The sequence below is a fragment of the Bombina bombina genome, chromosome 1 (assembly GCF_027579735.1).
Source record: "Bombina bombina isolate aBomBom1 chromosome 1, aBomBom1.pri, whole genome shotgun sequence".
Classification (NCBI taxonomy): domain Eukaryota; kingdom Metazoa; phylum Chordata; class Amphibia; order Anura; family Bombinatoridae; genus Bombina; species Bombina bombina.
This window is the reverse complement of record NC_069499.1, coordinates 1,031,105,329-1,031,125,086: the sequence shown is the minus strand read 5'-3', so window position 1 is coordinate 1,031,125,086 and position 19,758 is coordinate 1,031,105,329. Positions and strand designations below refer to the sequence as shown.

General features: G+C 40.0%; 1 protein-coding gene across 1 annotated transcript in view; it reads right to left on the bottom strand.

Moving 5' to 3' along the window:
* The window catches only part of LOC128664454 (protein 4.2), a 165,406-nt gene that overhangs the window by 39,465 nt on the left and 106,183 nt on the right, over positions 1-19,758 (bottom strand). Inside the window, exons 14-15 of the mRNA XM_053719290.1 lie at positions 18,751-19,026; positions 7,384-7,538 (exon numbers count right to left, since the gene is read on the bottom strand). Coding sequence (XP_053575265.1) covers positions 7,384-7,538; positions 18,751-19,026 — 431 coding nt within the window. The remainder of the gene's footprint in view (positions 1-7,383; positions 7,539-18,750; positions 19,027-19,758) is intronic.

The window sequence follows — 19,758 nt, the reverse complement described above, 5'->3', positions numbered from 1 at the left end:
TAAATAGGCCCCTATGTGTGTTTGTGTGTGTATATATATATATATATATATATATATGCACACATATATTTGTATATGTTGTAGAGATAAGTGCACTCTCACTAAAAGCATCAACACATGCCAGGGTGCTAAGAGGAAATCACAGGGTTAATTAGAGGAAGCACTCACTGGTCTTATCAAGTGTATAAAAACTTTATTCCTTAGTGACGTTTCGGGGTGTTTACCCCTTAATCAGACCAACCAGGTTGGTCTGAGGTCTGATGAAGGGGTGAACACCCCAAAACATCACTAAGGAATAAAGTTTGGATACACTTGATAAGACCAGTGAGTGCTTTGTCTAATAAACTATATATATATATATATATATATATATATATATATATATATATATATATATATATATATATATATATACAGTATATACTGTATATACTGTATATATATATATATGTATATATATATACGTATATATATATATATATATATATATATATATATATATTGCTTGGGGATATGGTCTTCCCAATCAAATACCTTGAAATATGCAATATCATTTTTATTCATTTTGTAATTTGTTTATATATAGATATAAAGATATAGATATATAGGTATAGATATATATTGTAGAAATAAATATTCAGTTATATATAGAAATATATATTTTAAAATAAAAAGAACATTCTTATACGTAAAGATAGTAATGTAAAGTATTCCTAACGCACTTTTGGCTTTAGCGCACTTGATCTAGCAGAGTGCCTGGTTAGCGTGCGAGCGATAACTAATATTTTTTTTCTGTAGCGCGCCCCATAGAAGATATACAAAGTCTTGAAGCCAGCGCACTTCTGTTAATATTTTAGTTTCAAAGCAGTAATTGCGAGCAAAAAAAAATTACCGTGCCACTTGTAATCTGGCCCATGGTTATTTGCAAGCAACAGTGCAAAGAAAACCCCCAACACTCTAACATTCTGTGGTAGAGCATTTTCTTTTTACAATTTTATGTCCTTGTAATCAGAGTTGGAAAAACAATTGTGCTTTATTTCATAAAGGAGGAAACATAATTTACAAGTTTTCAAAGCATTGCCAATATTCAATATAAATCAAAATATAGAGCTAGTTAAAGACATAAAGCACAATAAAAGCAAAACTGCACAACCTATTGGGTACAGACCAGTTCTGTTTTATGTTATAGTAATAGGAGTGTCAGCTGCCCTCGACAAAAACATAAATTATGCTTACCTGATTTTCTTTTCTTCTGAAGGGAAGAGTCCACAGCTGCATTTATTACTTTTGGGAAATACAGAACCAGGCCACCAGGAGGAGGCAAAGACACCCCAGCCAAAGGCTTAAATACCTTCCCCACTTCCCTCATCCCCCAGTCATTCTGCCAAGGGAACAAGGAACAGTAGGAGAAATAACAGGGTGAAAAAAAGGTGCCAGAAGTACAAAAATTACCGCCACCTCATAGATAAAAACACGGGCGGGAGCTGTGGACTCTTCCCGTCAGAAGAAAAGAAAATTATCAGGTAAGCATAATTTATGTTTTGAGTCCACAGCTGCATTCATTACTTTTGGGAAAACAATACCCAAGCTATAGGACACTGAATGCAAACAACTGGTGGGTACAAAAGGCGCCCCCTTCGAAAGGAACCACAGCCTGAAATTACCCGACACCCTATAAAAATATAGACGACACGGGTGAAAACCCGAAGCCCAGGTAACTGCACACCAGTTACACCGCCAGCAAGCCGAACTAGAGATCACTCAGTCCCAGAGTCAGCAGAACCCAAACAGCCCCCGAGGAGTCAGCCCCAGAGGGTCACGACTCCCATGAAGGTACCTGGCCGAAAGACAAGAACCGCTATCTGCCCCCAAAAAGGAGTACAGATTCCCAGGAAAAATCCAAAGGATCATTCCACATGGCTCAACAAACATAGAACAACTCAAGGTTGTCTTTCGATAGTAGCGCCCAGGGAGAGAAACTCCCTAGAAACGCAAGGACCGAATAAAAAAGAGATCCATACACAGGGAAACACGTCCCAAAAAGGACTCGAGGGACACCCTCATATCCCTGATCCAGTCACAAACCCTAAGGTACTCCAGAAAAACAAGAGTTCCCTGTTGCCACGTATCAGATCGAAACCTGCAGGCTAGGCCAGCAGAGACAGTGGCAATAGGATAACTATCCCAGCAGTTATGAAGGAGAACACCAAGCCGTCTGAACAGGAACTCTCAATGATCAACTTCCAGGTAGGAAAGCTGACTCCACCATCACGAAACCCAAACCACCGAAAGGCGTTTTAAAGCCTGCTAGCACACATTCAAAGCTCAAATAGCAGTAGCTGGTTTCAAACTGCTAACCTTCGAAATGTTAACAGCCCTCCGAATACCGGGCTCTAAGGATTGTCCCCTCCCAGTATCAAGCACCAGTAGAAAAGAAGAGGACATCAAAAGTCCTCCCACTAAAGGGGAGGACTGACTCTGGAAGAAAACGGTCAACAGTACATAGATAACCGATCCCGAACTTCCCTCCAGGGTAACGGTCCCAGCCCAAAGGCTAGTCAAAGACCGAAGACAAGAGTCCCATACCTCTGGAAGAGAAAGGAAGGGTCAATGAGGAACAAAGCCCCCGAGTAGACCTCTGACCGCTACTACAAATGGCATTCTACTGTGATTCAGGATAGGCATTGTGCACGGGTACGAGACCCCCTACACTGCTGCCTTCCCCAAAAATGGAACACTTCCCAAGGGAAGAGGGCCCTCAGACCCCCAACATCTATATATCAGAATCCAACATTTAGCAGGAGCTCCAACAGGGTTCAAACCCTCAGCCTCCCGCTGCAGGAACAGTGGGACCAGTCACTACATCACATCTCCCTTACCAGGATTCTGAAAATGCAAGAAGGGAAAAGACCCTTACAAGGCAGGAAAAACAAGGACCCACAGGTCACCATACAAAGCTGCTTGAGGCAAGGATATTTGTATCACCTTTCAAGGAAACATAGTTTACCACTAAGTCATCGTGGGACACAATCAGATACTAAGGTAACTCTGAACCAGGAGGACCCAACCCCTGCTCTAGAAGAGAAGAGAATGAAAGCAATGGGAAACCACCCTACCATAGAGGTGAGAGACCTTGATCATATCACCAACACAGTTGAAAGACACCTGGAGTCTACAGGAGCATCAAATGCACCAGAAGACCAGTAGGGACCCGTCGGAAAGACCTAGAGCCTAAGCCACAGGCAGATTGACATCTCCCACGAAAAACAGAGTTCCGCCCCCCTTCTGAGAGAGACACACAGGACCACAAACACCACGGTGAGACCGAACCGTCCACACCCATCTAGGGAGAGACATGGACCTAGGCCAGGGTCCTCAAAAAATGTAATTGATCGAAAGATCTAACTTCCATAGGAACCCTAAGTTGCCTCTTACGATTAAGAGCGCACCATGTAATGTCCGTAGACTTGGCGATCTAGCAACAGCCTCAAACCCGAGAGTCTGAAAGAGCTCATGATCAGTTTAAGAATTCGGCACTCAGTGCACTTGGATCGCAAGGAAATCTTGTAGACAAGCGTTAACACGTGTTAAACACACTGGCAACCAACACCGAAGGTGAATGAAAACCCTGGGCCTTGCTTGCCATCCCAAGAGTTAGACATAAGGCACCCTCCATGAAACATCGAGGAGAAATGGTCAACTACTTGACCCCAGAAGGGTGACCGTCTGTAACCGACCTTGACTCTTCACTGTTAAACCCCAAGACTAGAGTTGCAACAAGGATGCAGAAACACCCGAACATCGAGACCATGGTTAGACCAAGGGTATAATATGGAAGAGACAACAGCCAGAGATCCTTGTAGGATCGATCTTCCAAAGAGAAACCTCTGTAACAAGGTAAAAGCTGGAGCCTCACAGCTCCCCACAGAAGGCAGGGAACCCCTGCACACCCCCTCTTAGAGTAACGCAACTCTGAGCAGAGGAAGAAGGCCATGCCCGCACTTCCAGATGATCCACCCACAGCGGGAAGGAAGGAGACTCCGCCACCGTAGAAAATGTTTAATAGGCTTAAGAGTCAGCATCCGTAAGAACTTTGAGTGAAGACACAAATCGTTCATCACACCAGACCACATAGGTCACTCACATCTCCCAACTCCAAAGGAATGGAAATTATGGTTCTGAGTCCCCAGGGACCTGAAAGAACCATGATGATGTCTGCAAAAAACAGATCTGTATCCCAGGCGAGTAGCCCGAAACAGCCAACCTTAGATCGGTAATTACAACCCTCCAGTCAGAGGCGTTGCATTTAAACAGTAGGCCTCATACTTCGATAGGATCCAAGCCCAGAATCTGTAGCAATAGGCCAATTGACATTCCAAATCCGAAAGGATTAAATTATCACCACAAGGGTGACATGAACCCAGGTAAGCATCCGACCAGTACCTGCCAGGTATAAGGATGCTCCAGAACTACCCAAGGTCCAAGAAAATTCGACCCAAAGGATCGATAAATGAAAAATGAACTAGAAAACATAATTCTATTATTCAAAAATTGCACAACTTCCAAGGAAGTGCCCACGCGACCAAAATCGCAAGTATCGGTTCCAGAGAAGAACGTTCTCAAAAACGAAAATCTAGCAGACATGAGCTTAAGAAAAAACAAATTAAACACATCCATCCGGATCAAAAAGAGAATGAAGGCAGCACCCATCGGGTGAATGCCCGGCCCAAGGTGAATGATAATGCCAACGGAACCAGCCGATCAGAGGCCCCATTGACCCAAGCTCAGAACTGGAACCGAAACATAAAGAAAAAATAAAACAGAGACGTTAAGTAGATTGGCTTCATCCCCAAACGTCATATCCAATTTACCTTCCAACATCTAAGGCCTCGGATCCCTCAGCCCACTAGGACTGGGATCCTCCAACATCGCCAAAACATGCCTTAAAACAACACGAAGACGTACCAGCCTATAACGGAAGGCAAAATCATCTCTCACCGGATCAACAAAAGACCCTGGCCCCGAGGTTGGGGCCCCTGAAGCCTCAGAGGCCAACCCTTCCCCAGAAGGCCGTACTGAAGCAGGCGATCCCACGACCGACAGGCCCTGGTTAACAGAACACGGACAATATCTTAGCAATATTTCACTTGGGAGATATAAATGAGACAGCACCATAGAAATGGCCATGTGGAACCATGCCGTAACCTCTGGAAGAAACAAACCACCCTCCGGAGAAGGGGTAAAGGCCCTAGGGACACCTGCTTGCGTAGTCGAGAAAGGGTCTGGGACACGCGCCTGTCGGGACATGGAAACTTCGGAGGTGGATGGCTCAACACACTCTAAGCTCCCTGATTCGGGAGAAGAGAGTACTCTAGAACAGCAATCAGAACATAACTGATGGGCATTGGTTACCGGGCCCATTTCATATTCATCACAAGAAGCATTCTCCGTATCGGAACTGGCACCCTTTTAACACCTCCAATGGCTGGGGCACTCACCACCTCCTGTGAACCTGACAACCTGCGAGCTAGACTCTCTCTGTTGCACACAGTCAGCATACGGAAGTAAGTCCCACTGGGACCCTACCTTGTTTCATTAACATTACATTCACATATCGAAATAAAATGAAACGATCTTACCGAAATCAACGCCATGGAATAGGAACATGGCCCTTCAAGTGTGACAGATAGTAGCCTCGCTTCTGACATGGACTTGAGTGAATAAAGGTAGGCAGAGAAACTTGTCAATGCTGATTACCAAGGAGCTGTTAATATGATGGGTTTGCAGGAAACCTCTCCCTGCATCTCCGGACTCTAACTTTCATCCATGCTCTCACTGAGAGGCTGATAGGATTACTTAAAACTTTAGTCCCATTGCGAAGAGTACTACCCTCCATAAGAGACTATCTCGAACTTCAGATACTTCTCTGCTAATCTCCTGTGATGAAAGGCAAAGAATGACTGGAGGATAAGGGAAGTGGGGGAGGTATTTAAGCCTTTGGCTGGGGTGTCTTTGCCAGGTTCTGTATTTCCCAAAAGTAATGAATGCAGCTGTGGACACTTTCCGTTTAAGAAGAAAAATACTAGACAATCTGTCAGTGACTGGGCACAATGGCAGGTAGGGTTACACAATGCCCCTCCCCGCAAAAAAAGCTCATCCCTAGACCTCACTTATGAACCCACCATGTATTTTTTTATCATCCGAGCACTCATTTTACCCTTTGACTGCCAGTAACATACAAATAAATAATATTACCTCTTTGTCTGACCCCATCTTCACAATGTGTTGAGGCATAGAAGGCCTTTTAAATGTAGCTTACACTCAGGGACTTTTAAGTGTCCTGTATTTTTGTGATGATTTTACTGGACATTCAAGCAAAAAGAAATACACTGCGATCCTCCAAAGTGAGCATACTATTTTTAATATCCAAATGTAGATAAAAACATCTTGATAGGCAACAGTGAAGTTAAAATCAAAAGAATAGGCAGAACATTTTCAGGAACTGGTCTGTCCTACATGTTTCGGTTAGTCCCTTAATCATGAACATGACCTGTTACCCTTCCTTCCTGCCTTTTAAATCTGATGGTAATCTCCTATTGGTGCCTCAGTCTAATGAGATTAACCCCTAGTTGGTCAGTTACTTGTTATTTATGTGTCTGCTCTACCCCATTAATTGCTTTAAATAAAGGAATTTATTTAATACACATAGATATATACAAATAGTGCTCTTATGCATACTTTCTCTGCTAGTTCTGAATTTTGTGTATAATTGAAAAAACATAAGAGCTAATAATAATTAGCCCATTGTTGAATACTTATTTGTCCTATTTCAACTAATATATAATTCTAAATCAATTATCCTTCTTGACTAGCAATATATACATTTCTGGTATCTAATATCCTAAGATTTCATGTTTATGCACCATATTTATATATATGTATTTATTGTGTGAGTTGGCAATCACTACTGTACTGATCAAATAGGGGACCCTATAATTTTAATAAAGGAATAGGGAAAACTACTATCTCTTCCAGAAATGTATTATATCCCCCTCTATATTGAAGCCCTGTGGCCTTCTTGTCTTCATTTTGAAGATCCAAAAGGCTTCACGCAGCATTAGGCGTGCTGCTCTGTCCCCCCCTCTAGGTGGTGTTCGTACACATTCTATAACCTGCCATGCACAGAGATAAAGTGTTGTGAGAGGCCTGAGCTGTCTTTATCAGATTTTACTGGACAGCCTACTTAAATACCTGACTGCCCGGTTGAATACTGGACACCTGGCAACACTAGATAGTAAAGAACAAAATAATTGGCTAGTTTTCTGTGGACTCCAAATTCCTATTAGTGTGGATTCTTATTTATTTATCTATTGTCCTAGTTACCTGGATGATTAGATCGGGCTTGAGGATTGTGATCTTCTTGCTTGAGGATATGGTATTGGTGACATCTGTGACAAGTGCCGTAAGTCTAACAAGGTGACTCTCCCAAGGGAAGTCTTCGTATTGCAGGAGGGAGATCCCAACATGGATAGTTATGTCTGTAAACATAGAATTAAAATATGTAAACTCAAGAGTGGTTTAAAATACAGCTGTAAATGTATAATTCAGTAATTTTAGGATTATGGGGGTGATCACAATCTTGTACTTTTTGCAGTACATAACAACATCTGATTGTCATCTGGTATTTTCAGTGTGTTTTTCTACTGATCACTATCCTAGAGTTAGAGTTTGTATCTGTTAGGGGCCAATATATCATGGCCCGAATAGGGCCAAATACCCCTGTTTCCGCGCGAGCCTGCAGTCTTAAGACCGCTGCTCCTTAACTGGTCCGCTGCCTCTGAGGCTGCGAACATCAATACGATTGACACCCCCTGCTAGTGGCCGATTGGCCGCCAATCTGCAGGGGGTGGCATTGCACAAGCAGTATACTAGAACTGCTTGTGGAATGTTAAATACCGACAGTGTATGCTGTCGGCATTCAGCGATGTCTGGCGGACATGATACGCTACAGCGTATCATGTCCGCCAGACATTGTTAAATCGCCTCCGCTAATGTCATCCAATGTGGCAGCGGCTAATGTCAATGGGCAAGATTACAAGTCGCACTGCAAATCAGTTGCGAAAACCCTGCGCCCATTATGGCTTTTTTGCATTTAGCATTGCACAGTTATTACAAGTTTCAAAATAACTTACTTTTTGCCACGTAATCCAAATAGCCAAATCGCATGTGCGTTCACGTACAGTTGTGCTCATAAGTTTACATACCCTGGCAGAATTTATGATTTCTTGGCAATTTTTCAGAGAATATGAATGATAACACGAAAAACTTTCCTTTCACTCATGGTTAGTGTTTGACTGAAGCCATTTATTATCAACTGTGTTTACTCTTTTTAAATCATGATGAAAACAGAAACTACCCAAATGACCCTGATCAAAAGTTTACATACCCCAGTTCTTAATACCGTGTATTGCCCCCTTTAACATCAATGACAACTTGAAGTCTTTTGTGGTATTTGTGGATGAGGCTCTTTATCTTCTCAGATGGTAAAGCTGCCCATTCTTCCTGGCAAAAAGACTCCAGTTCCTTTAAATTCTTTGGCTGTCTTGCATGAACTGCACGTTTGAGATCTCCCCAGAGTGGCTCAATGATATTGAGGTCAGGAGACTGAGATGGCCACTCCAGAACCTTCACTTTATTCTGCTGTAGCTAATGACATGTCGACTTATCCTTGTGTTTAGGATCATTGTGATGTTGGAATGTCCAAGTACGACCCATGCGCAGCTTCCAGGCTGATTACTGCAAATTTTCCTCCTGTATTTTTTGATAACATACTGCATTCATTTTGCCATCAATTCTGACCAAATTTCCTGTGCCTTTGTAACTCACACATCCCCAAAACATCAACGATCCACCTCTGTGTTTTACAGTAGAAATGGTGTACCTTTCATCATAGGCCTTGTTGACTCCTCTCTAAATGTAGTGTTTATGGTTGTGGCCAAAAAGCTAAATTTCGGTCTCATCACTCCAAATGACTTTGTGCCATTAGAATAGAATATAATAGAATGAGAATAGAATGAATAGAATGAGAGCTGCTTAAACCCTATTGGCTGATTTGATTGATTTTAGCAGCTCTAATTCCTATTGGCTGATTCAAAAATTTCAGCCAATAGGAATGCAAGGAACGCCATATTGAATTGCATACCTTGCATTCAAGATTCAGTTTATTGTGGCGACCGTATGAAGAGGATGCTCCGTGCCGGATGTCTTCAGGATGGACCCACTCCGCGCCGCCGGGATCAAGATAAAAGATGCTGCCTGGATGAAGATTTCTCGATGCCTGGATGAAGATAGTTCAAGCGGGACTTCAAATACTGTAAGTGGATCGTCGGGGATTAGTGTTAGGCTTTTTTTAAGGTTTTTTTGGGTGGGTTTTAATTTTAGATTAGGGTTTGGGCTTGTAAAATAGCTAAATGCCCTTTTAAGGGCAATGCCCATCCAAATGCCCTTTTCAGGGCAATGGGTAGCATAGGTTTTATAAGATAGTTTTTATTATTTTGTGGGTTTGGGGGGTGGGGGTTTGTAATGTTAATGGGGGTTTGTAATTTTTTTTCAGAAAAAGAGCTGATATCTTTAGGGCAATGCCTTACAAAAGGCCCTTTTAAGGGACATTGGTAGTTTATTCTAGATAAGGTTTTTTATTTTGGGGTGTTTTTTTTGTAAATGGTATTAGAATAGGAATAATTTTTATTATTTTTGATAATTTGTTTGCTATTTTGTGTAATGTATTTTTTTCGTTTTGGGCTGGGTTTTAATTTTTAGGTGAGGGTTTGGGCAGCAAAAGAGCTAAATGCCCTTTTAAGGGCAACACCCATACAAATGGGTAGATTAGGTTTTACTTTTTATTTTATTTTGCGGGTTTGAAGGGTGGGGGTTTGTATACTGTTAGGGGGTCTGTGTTTTTCTTTTGTAGGAAAAGAGCTATTATCTTTAGGGCAATGCCCTACAAAAGGCCCTTTTAAGGGCCCTTGGTAGTTTATTCTAGATTAGGCTTTTTTATTTTGGGGGTGTTTTTTTTTTAAAGGGTATTAGAATAGGAATAATTTTATTTTTTTTGGATACTTTCGTGTTTTTTTTGTAATGGTAGTTTTTTTTATTTTTTGTGATTTTAGTGTTTTTTTATTTTTTTGTAATTTTAGGTTTTAGTGTAAGGTAGCTTAGGATTTATTTGACAAGTAAGTTTGTATTTATTTTAACTAGGTAGTTAGTAAATAGTTAATAACTATTTACTAAATAGTCTACCTAGTTAAAATCAATACAAACTTACCTGTCAAATAAAAATAAAACCTAAGCTAGCTACAATATATTTATTAGTTATATTGTAGCTAGCTTAGGTTTTATTTCACAGGTAAGTATGTATTTAGTTTAACTAGGTAGATAGTTATTATTTAGTTAATAATTGTAAGTTTAATTTAGCTAGGGTTAGGGTTAGGGTTACGTTAGGGTTAGGTTTAGGGGTTAATATAGTTTAATTTAGGTTGTTGCGATGTGAGGGGCTGGCGGTTTAGGGGTTAATAGGTTTATTTAGGGGTAGTGATGTGGAAGGCCAGAGGTTTAGGGGTTAATAGCTTTATTTAGTTGCGGCGATGTCGGGGAGCGGCGGAATAGGGGTTAATAGATTTATTATAGTGTGGGCGATGTTGGGGTGCAGGGGAATAGGGGTTAATAACTTTAGTATAGTGGTGGTGATATCGGGAGCGGCAGATTTGGGGTTAATAGTTTTATTTAGGTGGCGACGATATCGGGGGCGGCAGATTAGGGGTTAATAACATTATGTAGGTGCCGGCGATGTCGGTGGGGGGCAGATTAGGGGTGTTTAGACGTGGGGTTTATGTTAGGGTGTTAGGTTTAAACTGTATTTTTTTTTCCCCATAGACATTAATGGGGCTGCGTTACGGAGCTTTTCATACCGCGATCGCAGGTGTTAGACTTTTTTCTGACCGCTCTCCCCATTGATGTCTATGGGGAAAGCGTGCATGAGCATGTAAAAACAGCGCTTGTTTTTTTTGCGATATGGAGCTTAAAAGCACCATATCGCCCACACAAGCCAGGTTTTTTAAAACTTGTAATGGCAGAACTATAGGGGGTTAAATAAATAATTTGTTTGGTTCGTTAATTTTCCTATAGCGCTCAAAACTCGTAATCTAGCTGATTGCTGCAATTGTATTTTCCAAACTCCTCCCACCACTTGCCTTATTTGGAATAGCCAATCTAGGTTTTAGTCTGCAGACAACAAGGCAAGCCATAGTCATTAAGTTAGTAGAAAGTTAATTGTTTTGCAGTTGTTATCTGGAAAAGTCAATTAGATATACCAGGGTTTTCCGGAAACCTACCCACCAGATAAGCCGCCCATGGGCGCTTATTTTAGGTGGGTGGTCCTAAACATTATCTGAGCTCATCTCTTTTGGAGATTATGTTACCGGTATATGATGCTTCTAAAACAACTCCTAACGTATAATTGACAGTGCCGTAAGAGGAATACTAGGAATAATAATAGCACATTGCACAGCTCCTACCTGGATCATCCAGAGACTGGAATACATTACAGAGCTTACTTCCGTGTCAGTTGGACGTCATAGATATGCCCCCAACCCAGCCAATCCTATTGTGAAGCCAAATGCCCGGGTATACTACGGCCAATGAGGATATGCATAGGATCACACCAATCAGGTTGCTGAGAATGAAGCTGCTAACCAAGTTGCTGTAAATAAATAACGTTAGATATACGTGATCAAGCAACCATGTATGTAAAAAAAAAAAAAAAGTCCAGCATCTATATGTGTTTAAAAACAAATCATGCCAAATATGTACGGTACCAAAAAATAAATCACATCCAACCGCAAAACATGAAAAAATATACCGGGTCAAACCTGTTATGTAAAAACAGTCAATGTGAGTCTCAGCACTTATTGATAAGATCTATAAATAACAAGCGTTCTCAGTGCCTTTTAAATATTTGGCAAATGATGGTACTCCCTATGGGGGCCAAGTTAGTGTCAAAAGTATCCAATGGTATAATACTTATAAATTCTCCCAATGTATATACGGTATATATATGGTGTAATGTTCCGATTTTAATTAATGCAAAAAGGGCTTACCGGACATTCAATCATGTGCGCTGTCATCTTAAACTTAGTCCTGTTGTTGTCGGCTAGGTTGGTCCACAGGAGAAGGCAGCATATACAATGTCTCGCACCGAACTCAGCAGCGTGCTTCCTCTCCCTACATCAACCTCCGGCGTCCCCAGATGATTTCACACCCACTTGATTCTTGCCGGTCACCTGCCCTGCACTCTCAAATAGTGATGTCGCGAACCTAAAATTTTCGGTTCGCGAACCGCGGACTCGAACTTCTGGTATTGTTCGTGAATTCAATAGGCAGGCAAACTTTAAAACCTACAAGGACTCTTTCTGGCCACAATAGTGATGGAAAAGTTGTTTCAAGGGTACTAACACCTGGACTGTTGCATGCTGGAGGGGGATCCCTGGCAAAACTCCCATGGAAAATTACATAGTTGATGCAGAGTCTGCTTTTAAGCCATAATGGGTCTAAATCAACTAACATTCCCAAAGTGGCTGTCTCAAAACATCCCGGACAGAAGATAGATTGATAGTGATAGATAGGATAGATAGATATACATAGATTGATAGTTAGATAGAATCGATAGAAGAGAAATAGATAGATTTGTTAGATATATAATTACCCTAATAAATTCTAATAATCAAACATGCGTTCTTGGACCCAACTAGCTTGTGTCAATTAGTACTTTTCTTAGCACTTTAATCCCTGTTCCCCCCCCCCCCCCCCCTATCGGGGGAGTGCTATATGGCCTGCCAGATTACCCTGAAAAATTATAATAATAAGACATGTGGTCTGCTACCTATTTTAACAAGGTTGTGTTTTAAGTACTACCATTCTTAGCACTTTAATCTCTGTAACTCCCCCTATTTGGTGAGGTCTATACGGCCTGGATGATTACCCATACAAAATATAATAATAAGACATCTGCTCTTGGTCTGCGACCCATGGTAACTATGTTGTGTTAATTAGTAATGTCCTTCGCATTTTAATAGCTGTTACTCATACTTACCCTATCGGTGGAGGTCTATATGGCCTGCATGATTACCCTTACAAAATATAACAACCAAACATATGCTCTGGGACCCATGGTAAGTAGGTTGTGTTAAGTAGTACTGTTCTTTGCATTTTCATACCTGTTACAACACCAAATGGTGGCAGGTCTATCTGGCCTTCATGATTAGCTGCACCCAAACCTAAAAAAAAAGCTGAGTGGTCTTAGACTAACACCCATGGCTAACTCTGTTGTTTCAATTAGTACTATTCTTAGCACTTTCATCCCTGTTACGGGCGGTCTACATGGCCATCATGATTAGCCGAACAAAATACTACAATCCAACCTTTGCTCAGTCTTCATAGGCCCTTCATTGTCTGTATTTTGATAGTACAGTTCTTATTATTTTTATAGCTGATACAACACCGAATGTTGTCAGCTCTATATGGCCTGCATGATTAGCTGCACCCAATACAAAAATAAATCCAAGCGGTCTTGGATTAACACCCATGGCTAACTCTGTTGTTTCAAGTAGTACTATTCTTAGCACTTTCATCTCATCATCCCTGTTACTTCCAGGACTCTCGGTGGTGGTGGTCTACATGGCCATCATGATTAGCCTAACCAAATACTACAATCCAACCTTGGCTCAGTCTTCCTAAGGCCCTTCATTGGCTGTATTTTGGTAGTACTGTTCTTATTACTTCATGGAGTCCAAAGAATTATGTTTTTTTATTTTTTTATTACTGTTACAAGAATTGTGATTGGTGCCACTAATTGGCTACTTGGGCCTGGCAGACAGGCTGGCAGATATGAGTCGTGGATGGTAGGTAGGGCAGCAATTTAACACAGTATGCTGTGTAAGTGACAAAAACACAGGACTGATAGAAAATTAAGTTACATTACACTAGCAAAATATTTTAAAATTTTAGATTTTAATATTAAAATTATGTTAAGAAGTGCAATGCACATATGACTCTATGAGTGGTCGCACTGGCTGGCTGCTACCTAGGGCAGCAATTATAACAACAGTATGCTGTGTAAGTCAGATAGACAGTTAGACACAGGCCTGATAGAAAATACAATTAGATTACACTAGCATAATGATTTAAAGACTTTTTTTTGGAAATTTTAAGAAAAAGGTTAAGCACATACATATGAGTCGTGGCTGATAGCCTTGGAAGGGCAGCTATTAAAAACAGTAGGCTCTGTATGTCGGATACACACACGCCTGATAGAAAATACTATTAGATTACACTAGAAAAATGATTGAAATTATTTTTTTGGGGGGGAAATTAAAAAAAGGTTAAACACATATGAGTCGTGGCTCATAGACTAGGGAGGGCAGCAAGTAAACACAGTAGGCTCTCTATGTCAGCAAAACACACAGGCCAGATAGAAAATTATATTAGATTACACTAGCAAACAAATTTAAACTTTTTTTTTTTTATATTAAAATTAAGGTGAAAGAAAAATAGATATGAGTGCTGGGTGGCTGCCTGGCACAGACCAATTAACCAAAAGACTGAAAAAAAAGAGGTATATTAATGCTGAGTGAGCCTGACAGACACAGGCATGATGGTAAATGTAATTAGATTACACTAGAAAAATATTTTTTTGTGTTTTTTTTTTAAATTAAAAATAATGTTATAAACGGATATTAACACTGCTGGCTGCTGGCTGGCACAGAGCAATGAACCAGAGTATATGCTGTGTGACACTGGCCTGATAGAAAATGAAAAAAAATTACACTAGAAAAATAATTATATTTTTGGGTTAGTTAAATTTAAACTAATGTTGTTAGGGAGATATCAGTGGTGGCAGTAGTCACAGCATATGCTTTGAGCCTTAAACACACAGCTGAAAGCCAGGCAAATGCTAATAAAAAAAAAAAGAAAAAAAAAAAAAATGGCACGAAATATAGCCCTAAAAAGGGCTTTTTGGGGTGCTGTGCTTGCAGCAGAGATGAGTGGAGTCCTTCTGGACTGTAAATACACTAGCCTAGCTATGTTTTTCCTATTAATGTCAGGAGCAAAAACACAACACGTCCTCTCATTAAAAAAGCAAGGTCGTTATGAGTCTAAAATGGCGGATTCCGAGTAGCTGGGAGTGTCTGTGAGGAAGTGTCTGATGTTGATTGGCTCTAATGCGTCAGGCGGCTGTGACATAAAGGGTCAAAGTTTCCACAATGATGACACATAGGGGCGGATCGAACATCGCCATGTGTTCGCCCACAAACGCGGACGCGAACAACCTATGTTCGCTGTGAACCGTTCGCGGGCGAACAGTTCGGGACATCACTACTCTCAAATGCTAACGGCTCCCCTGGGATGGATCCTAATATATACGCCTGTTCTCTCTTTGCCCTCAGCAATGTAGGTAGTAGAAAAGATGTTCCAGGTTTCATCCATAAAACTTCGATGCAGAAACATGTTAGCGGGTCTGCCATTCACCCTCCTGTCTGGCACACTTTGTTTATTTGCATTTATTGCATTTTATCCCTTTTTTGCTGGTTTTAAATTGTACCAATAAATCTAAGTTTTATGGATGAAGCCTGGTGCCCCTGAACATCTTTTCTACTACCTACAAACCTGTTATGTATCCGGAGCAGCTGCGGAGGCACATCCTGACTCGAGTCACACAGGGACACAGTCTGAATGCTTTGGTTTGTAAAGCACTTTTTATTGCTCTTGAGAAAGACGGCTGGGACCGTTGAAACGCTTTTGCGTTGAGCCAAATAAAGACAAACTTTTTTACTGAATCTGTGATATTGTCTTTTCATATTGGGAAGGAGCCGGTAACCTGCAATATACACTGTGAGTAGATATTCACCTTTGTATGGTGTATTGTCTGATATTTCAGCACCACTATTTTGCACCTAGAGTTATACAACCGAGGAAGGAAAGGAAAGGAAGATACCAACGACTGATACAAGCTGAACCAGCGCCTCCAGCTAGCACACCTGATATATTCACACAGACCTTGGGAGAGACTGTGGGACGGCTGCGGTTCACCAGAAGGGGAAAGTATTAATACATATTATACACCTGTTTGCATGTATGACTGACAGTCTGCCCAAAAAGTAGGACGGCCGCTCTGTAAATCAAAGTGGCAGCCTGCCCTATGCCTGAGCCTGACACTCAAGCTCCATAGCCTCCATCCGGTCAGGATCTTCACTGTATTGCTGCTATTGCCAAGAGAGTTGGGTATTGATAGAAAACGTTTACATGAATGGTGCCAAAGGGAATCTGAACTGACAAATATCCCAGACAAGAAGAGGCGCAGATCTGCTGGTGGTGGTCGAGGACCATAACATGCACATTTAGAAACTGTACTATTACAGTGGGTTAGGGAATAACGTGCAAATAAACTGATTTTTAATTATCGCCGTTTACGTGAACAGGCTTTTGTAATTGCACAAGAGCATGAAATAGAAACAGCGGAATTCAAGTGCTCTGATAAGTGGATATCAATCTTTATGAAACGTAACAAGCTATCTGTGAGAAAGGTTACACATGTAGGTCAAGCAGACAATAAAACTCTAGGAGAAAAGGCACAAATTGCACGCGGCTATTTGGACAGCATTCCTTCACTAACAGCAGATTTGGAAGCTGACCACATTTACAATATGGATGAGACACCTGTATATATTGACATGTTAAGCTCTCCCACCATAGACTTTGTTGGCAAAAAAATGTGGATGCTAGCCACTGTGGTGCTACCGCTGTGTTAATGCTGCTGGCAGTGTTATAAAAACAATGATAATCCTTAAAGGTTTAAATTTTTTTCCAAAAGTTAAGGTACCAAAAAATATTTATTTAATGGTATCTAATAAGGAATAAATGACATATGAACTTATGCTTTTGTGGATTCAAAATGTGTTTGGACAGCGAGCATCTCGATTATTCAATATAGAGAAATCTGTATTGTTCATGGATGAATGCTCAGCACACAAGAAGTCTGAGTTGTTGGAGGCATTTCAGCGTAGGAATACAGTTGTCAAACTTATCCCTACAAAAACAACATCCTATCTACAGCCATTAGATGTAGCAATCAATGGTCCATTCAAAAAAGCACTTTGTGCTCAATGGGAAGATCGGTTTGCCAATGGTGAAAAGGAGTATACAAACAAAGGTTATCGCAAAAAACCTTCCTTTCAACACATAGTGGACTTTGTGGCTCATGCTGTAGTCAGTCTCAACAAAGAAAACATAAGTCGTGCTTTTGAATGCTGTGGAATAGCACCCCGTGGGCAGACAATGAAAAACGAACTGTTGAACATACGCTTAGTTGAGGTTTTATCTGTCTCTAATGGAAATGAAAGAGAAGATGATGATGATGATGATGACAACGATGCAGAAAGTGAAATTTCCAGTACCAGTACAGATGAATATATGCTTGCATTATTCAAAAGTGATGACGAGTTGGAATTCAAATGCTTTGAAAGTTCATGAAGATTTAATTAAACAATATGGACTATGGTACCGTATATATGTTGGTTACTTGGTTGTATTAAAAATGTTGAAAGTCAGTTTACTTATTTGATGTTACCGTAATAAAAAAAAAAAGTTCCTATTTGAGAGTTACATGAATATTTTACCAGATGCCATATGTATCTGGTTATATTAACAAATTTGAAATGCCAGTTTGATTTAACATGCTGTTTTTTTTTTTTGTTTTATTTAAAAAAAATGTACATGAAGTAATAAATGTACTTATTACAAGAAAATAAATCATCCTCTTTTATTTGTTATGGCTTAGCGCTTTAAAATCATTTGGAGAGGCTATCAGCGTCCTACAGAGTGGTATAAGTGACTACCGTATTATAGCCCTGGGCTGTTATTTGGTCCAAGAATGAAGACCAAAAAAACAGGTTTTTCCATTTAACGGCCCTGGGCGGGTTTTTGGAAAAACTCCGGTATTAGCTTTTAAAGACTGCAGGGCACATTTCCAGCTCTAAGATTTAAAAAAAAAAAAAAAAAAACCCCATAATTTTTACAGCTAAATTACATGAAAAGGCAGCAAAATAAATATTGAGAGTATGTTGCTTTACTATTCACAACTAAACATATTATATGGAAACCTCGCCTCAAGGTGTTTATTATGCCTTTAATTTCTGTTAACAGATTCACCATTATCTTGTTTTAATATGCTTTTGGCTTGTTTGTGGTGGTTGGTTGTGAAATTGCTCAGATCTTTAAGGGGCATTATTCCCATTAAATACATTTTTTACTTCATTGTTTTTATTAAACAAAAATCCCCAGTTAAAAATTGGTCATAGTGAGTAAACCCAAAGACTGAAATGCTCTTTACTATAAATACTATTCAGTGAAATAATTTATTGTGTAGTACATTTATACATGACTAATAAATCTCCTGACTTGTCTGGATGTGTAATTGTGCTACCCAATAAATTATGTTACACAATAATAAAAAAAAATCAGAAATACTTCTTTCACCCACTAGCAGGATATTTTTCATATATTTTACATTTTACTTCTGTTTTTTACAATATAATTGTTCTAGAAGAAATCATGTTGTATACTCGACGTAGTGTAAAATAAGGGTACACTGAAATCTAATGTTGTCTTTATGATTCTATGGTTATACATTAGCCTCACCTTCTTTTGCTGAAAGGCCTAGGGAACATTCCTCCTTCCAAAACCATGGGCAAAAGTTCCAGTTCTCATGTACATACTGGGCATAGAATAGGATGTTTAAATCTTTCTCCATTACACTTTGATTTGATACTCTCACAGTACCATGGATTTCCTGCCCATAGAGCACAAAGTCATCTGACTGGAGGGTGACAGAGATGGACGCCATATCCTCTGTTTTTGTGCCAAATGTTTGCTCTTTTGCAGATTTTTGGAATTCTTCCCAGTTTTCAGGTGACCCTGTCAATGACAGAACAATAGTCCTATATAAAAACCAATGGTTTAGTGTATATTAACAATTTGTTGTTTAAAAGTGGTGTTATTAAAAGAACATATCTCTAACCATTAGCGAATGAAGATAGATTGCAAAGTAATGAGCTTGATAAACAGTTACTGTTTTGTAGTATTCTGGCATATGGTACAATCATGTACTGTATATAAACTCAAAGATAAAGCTCAGTTTTACAAGATTAGTTTTATTTGCTTCAAGCTGAAGTGAAAACAGAATAACGTAGATCTACATTTTCAATCCATGCTGCAAGTTTGTCACAATAACAATTGACAATATCTTACCTAGCCCTTCTCACACCCTTCCCCTCATCACCTATATTAGTAGGTACCCCAGATATCAGGAACATACCAGTTTATGTTGGGAAACTGATGTGTAAACTGACATATTGCACTATAGATGAATTCTAAGTAAAAATAAAGAAACAAAAACAAATAAAGGCATTCAGAGCTTACCACTCCATATGCAAGCCGAGAGGCTCAAAAAACAACACAGAAGTATTTCCTTAAGGGCATTGAGAGGTCAAAATTAAAATGTGCATGGGTAAGTATTTTCCAATATACTTCCATAAGCAAAAATGTTTCTAGTAAAAGTTATTACTGGTTTTCAGTGGCATACACACATATGCTGTGAGGGCCTGTGCACCAGTATTCAAACATTACACCTTCTCAAAGAGTCAGCAG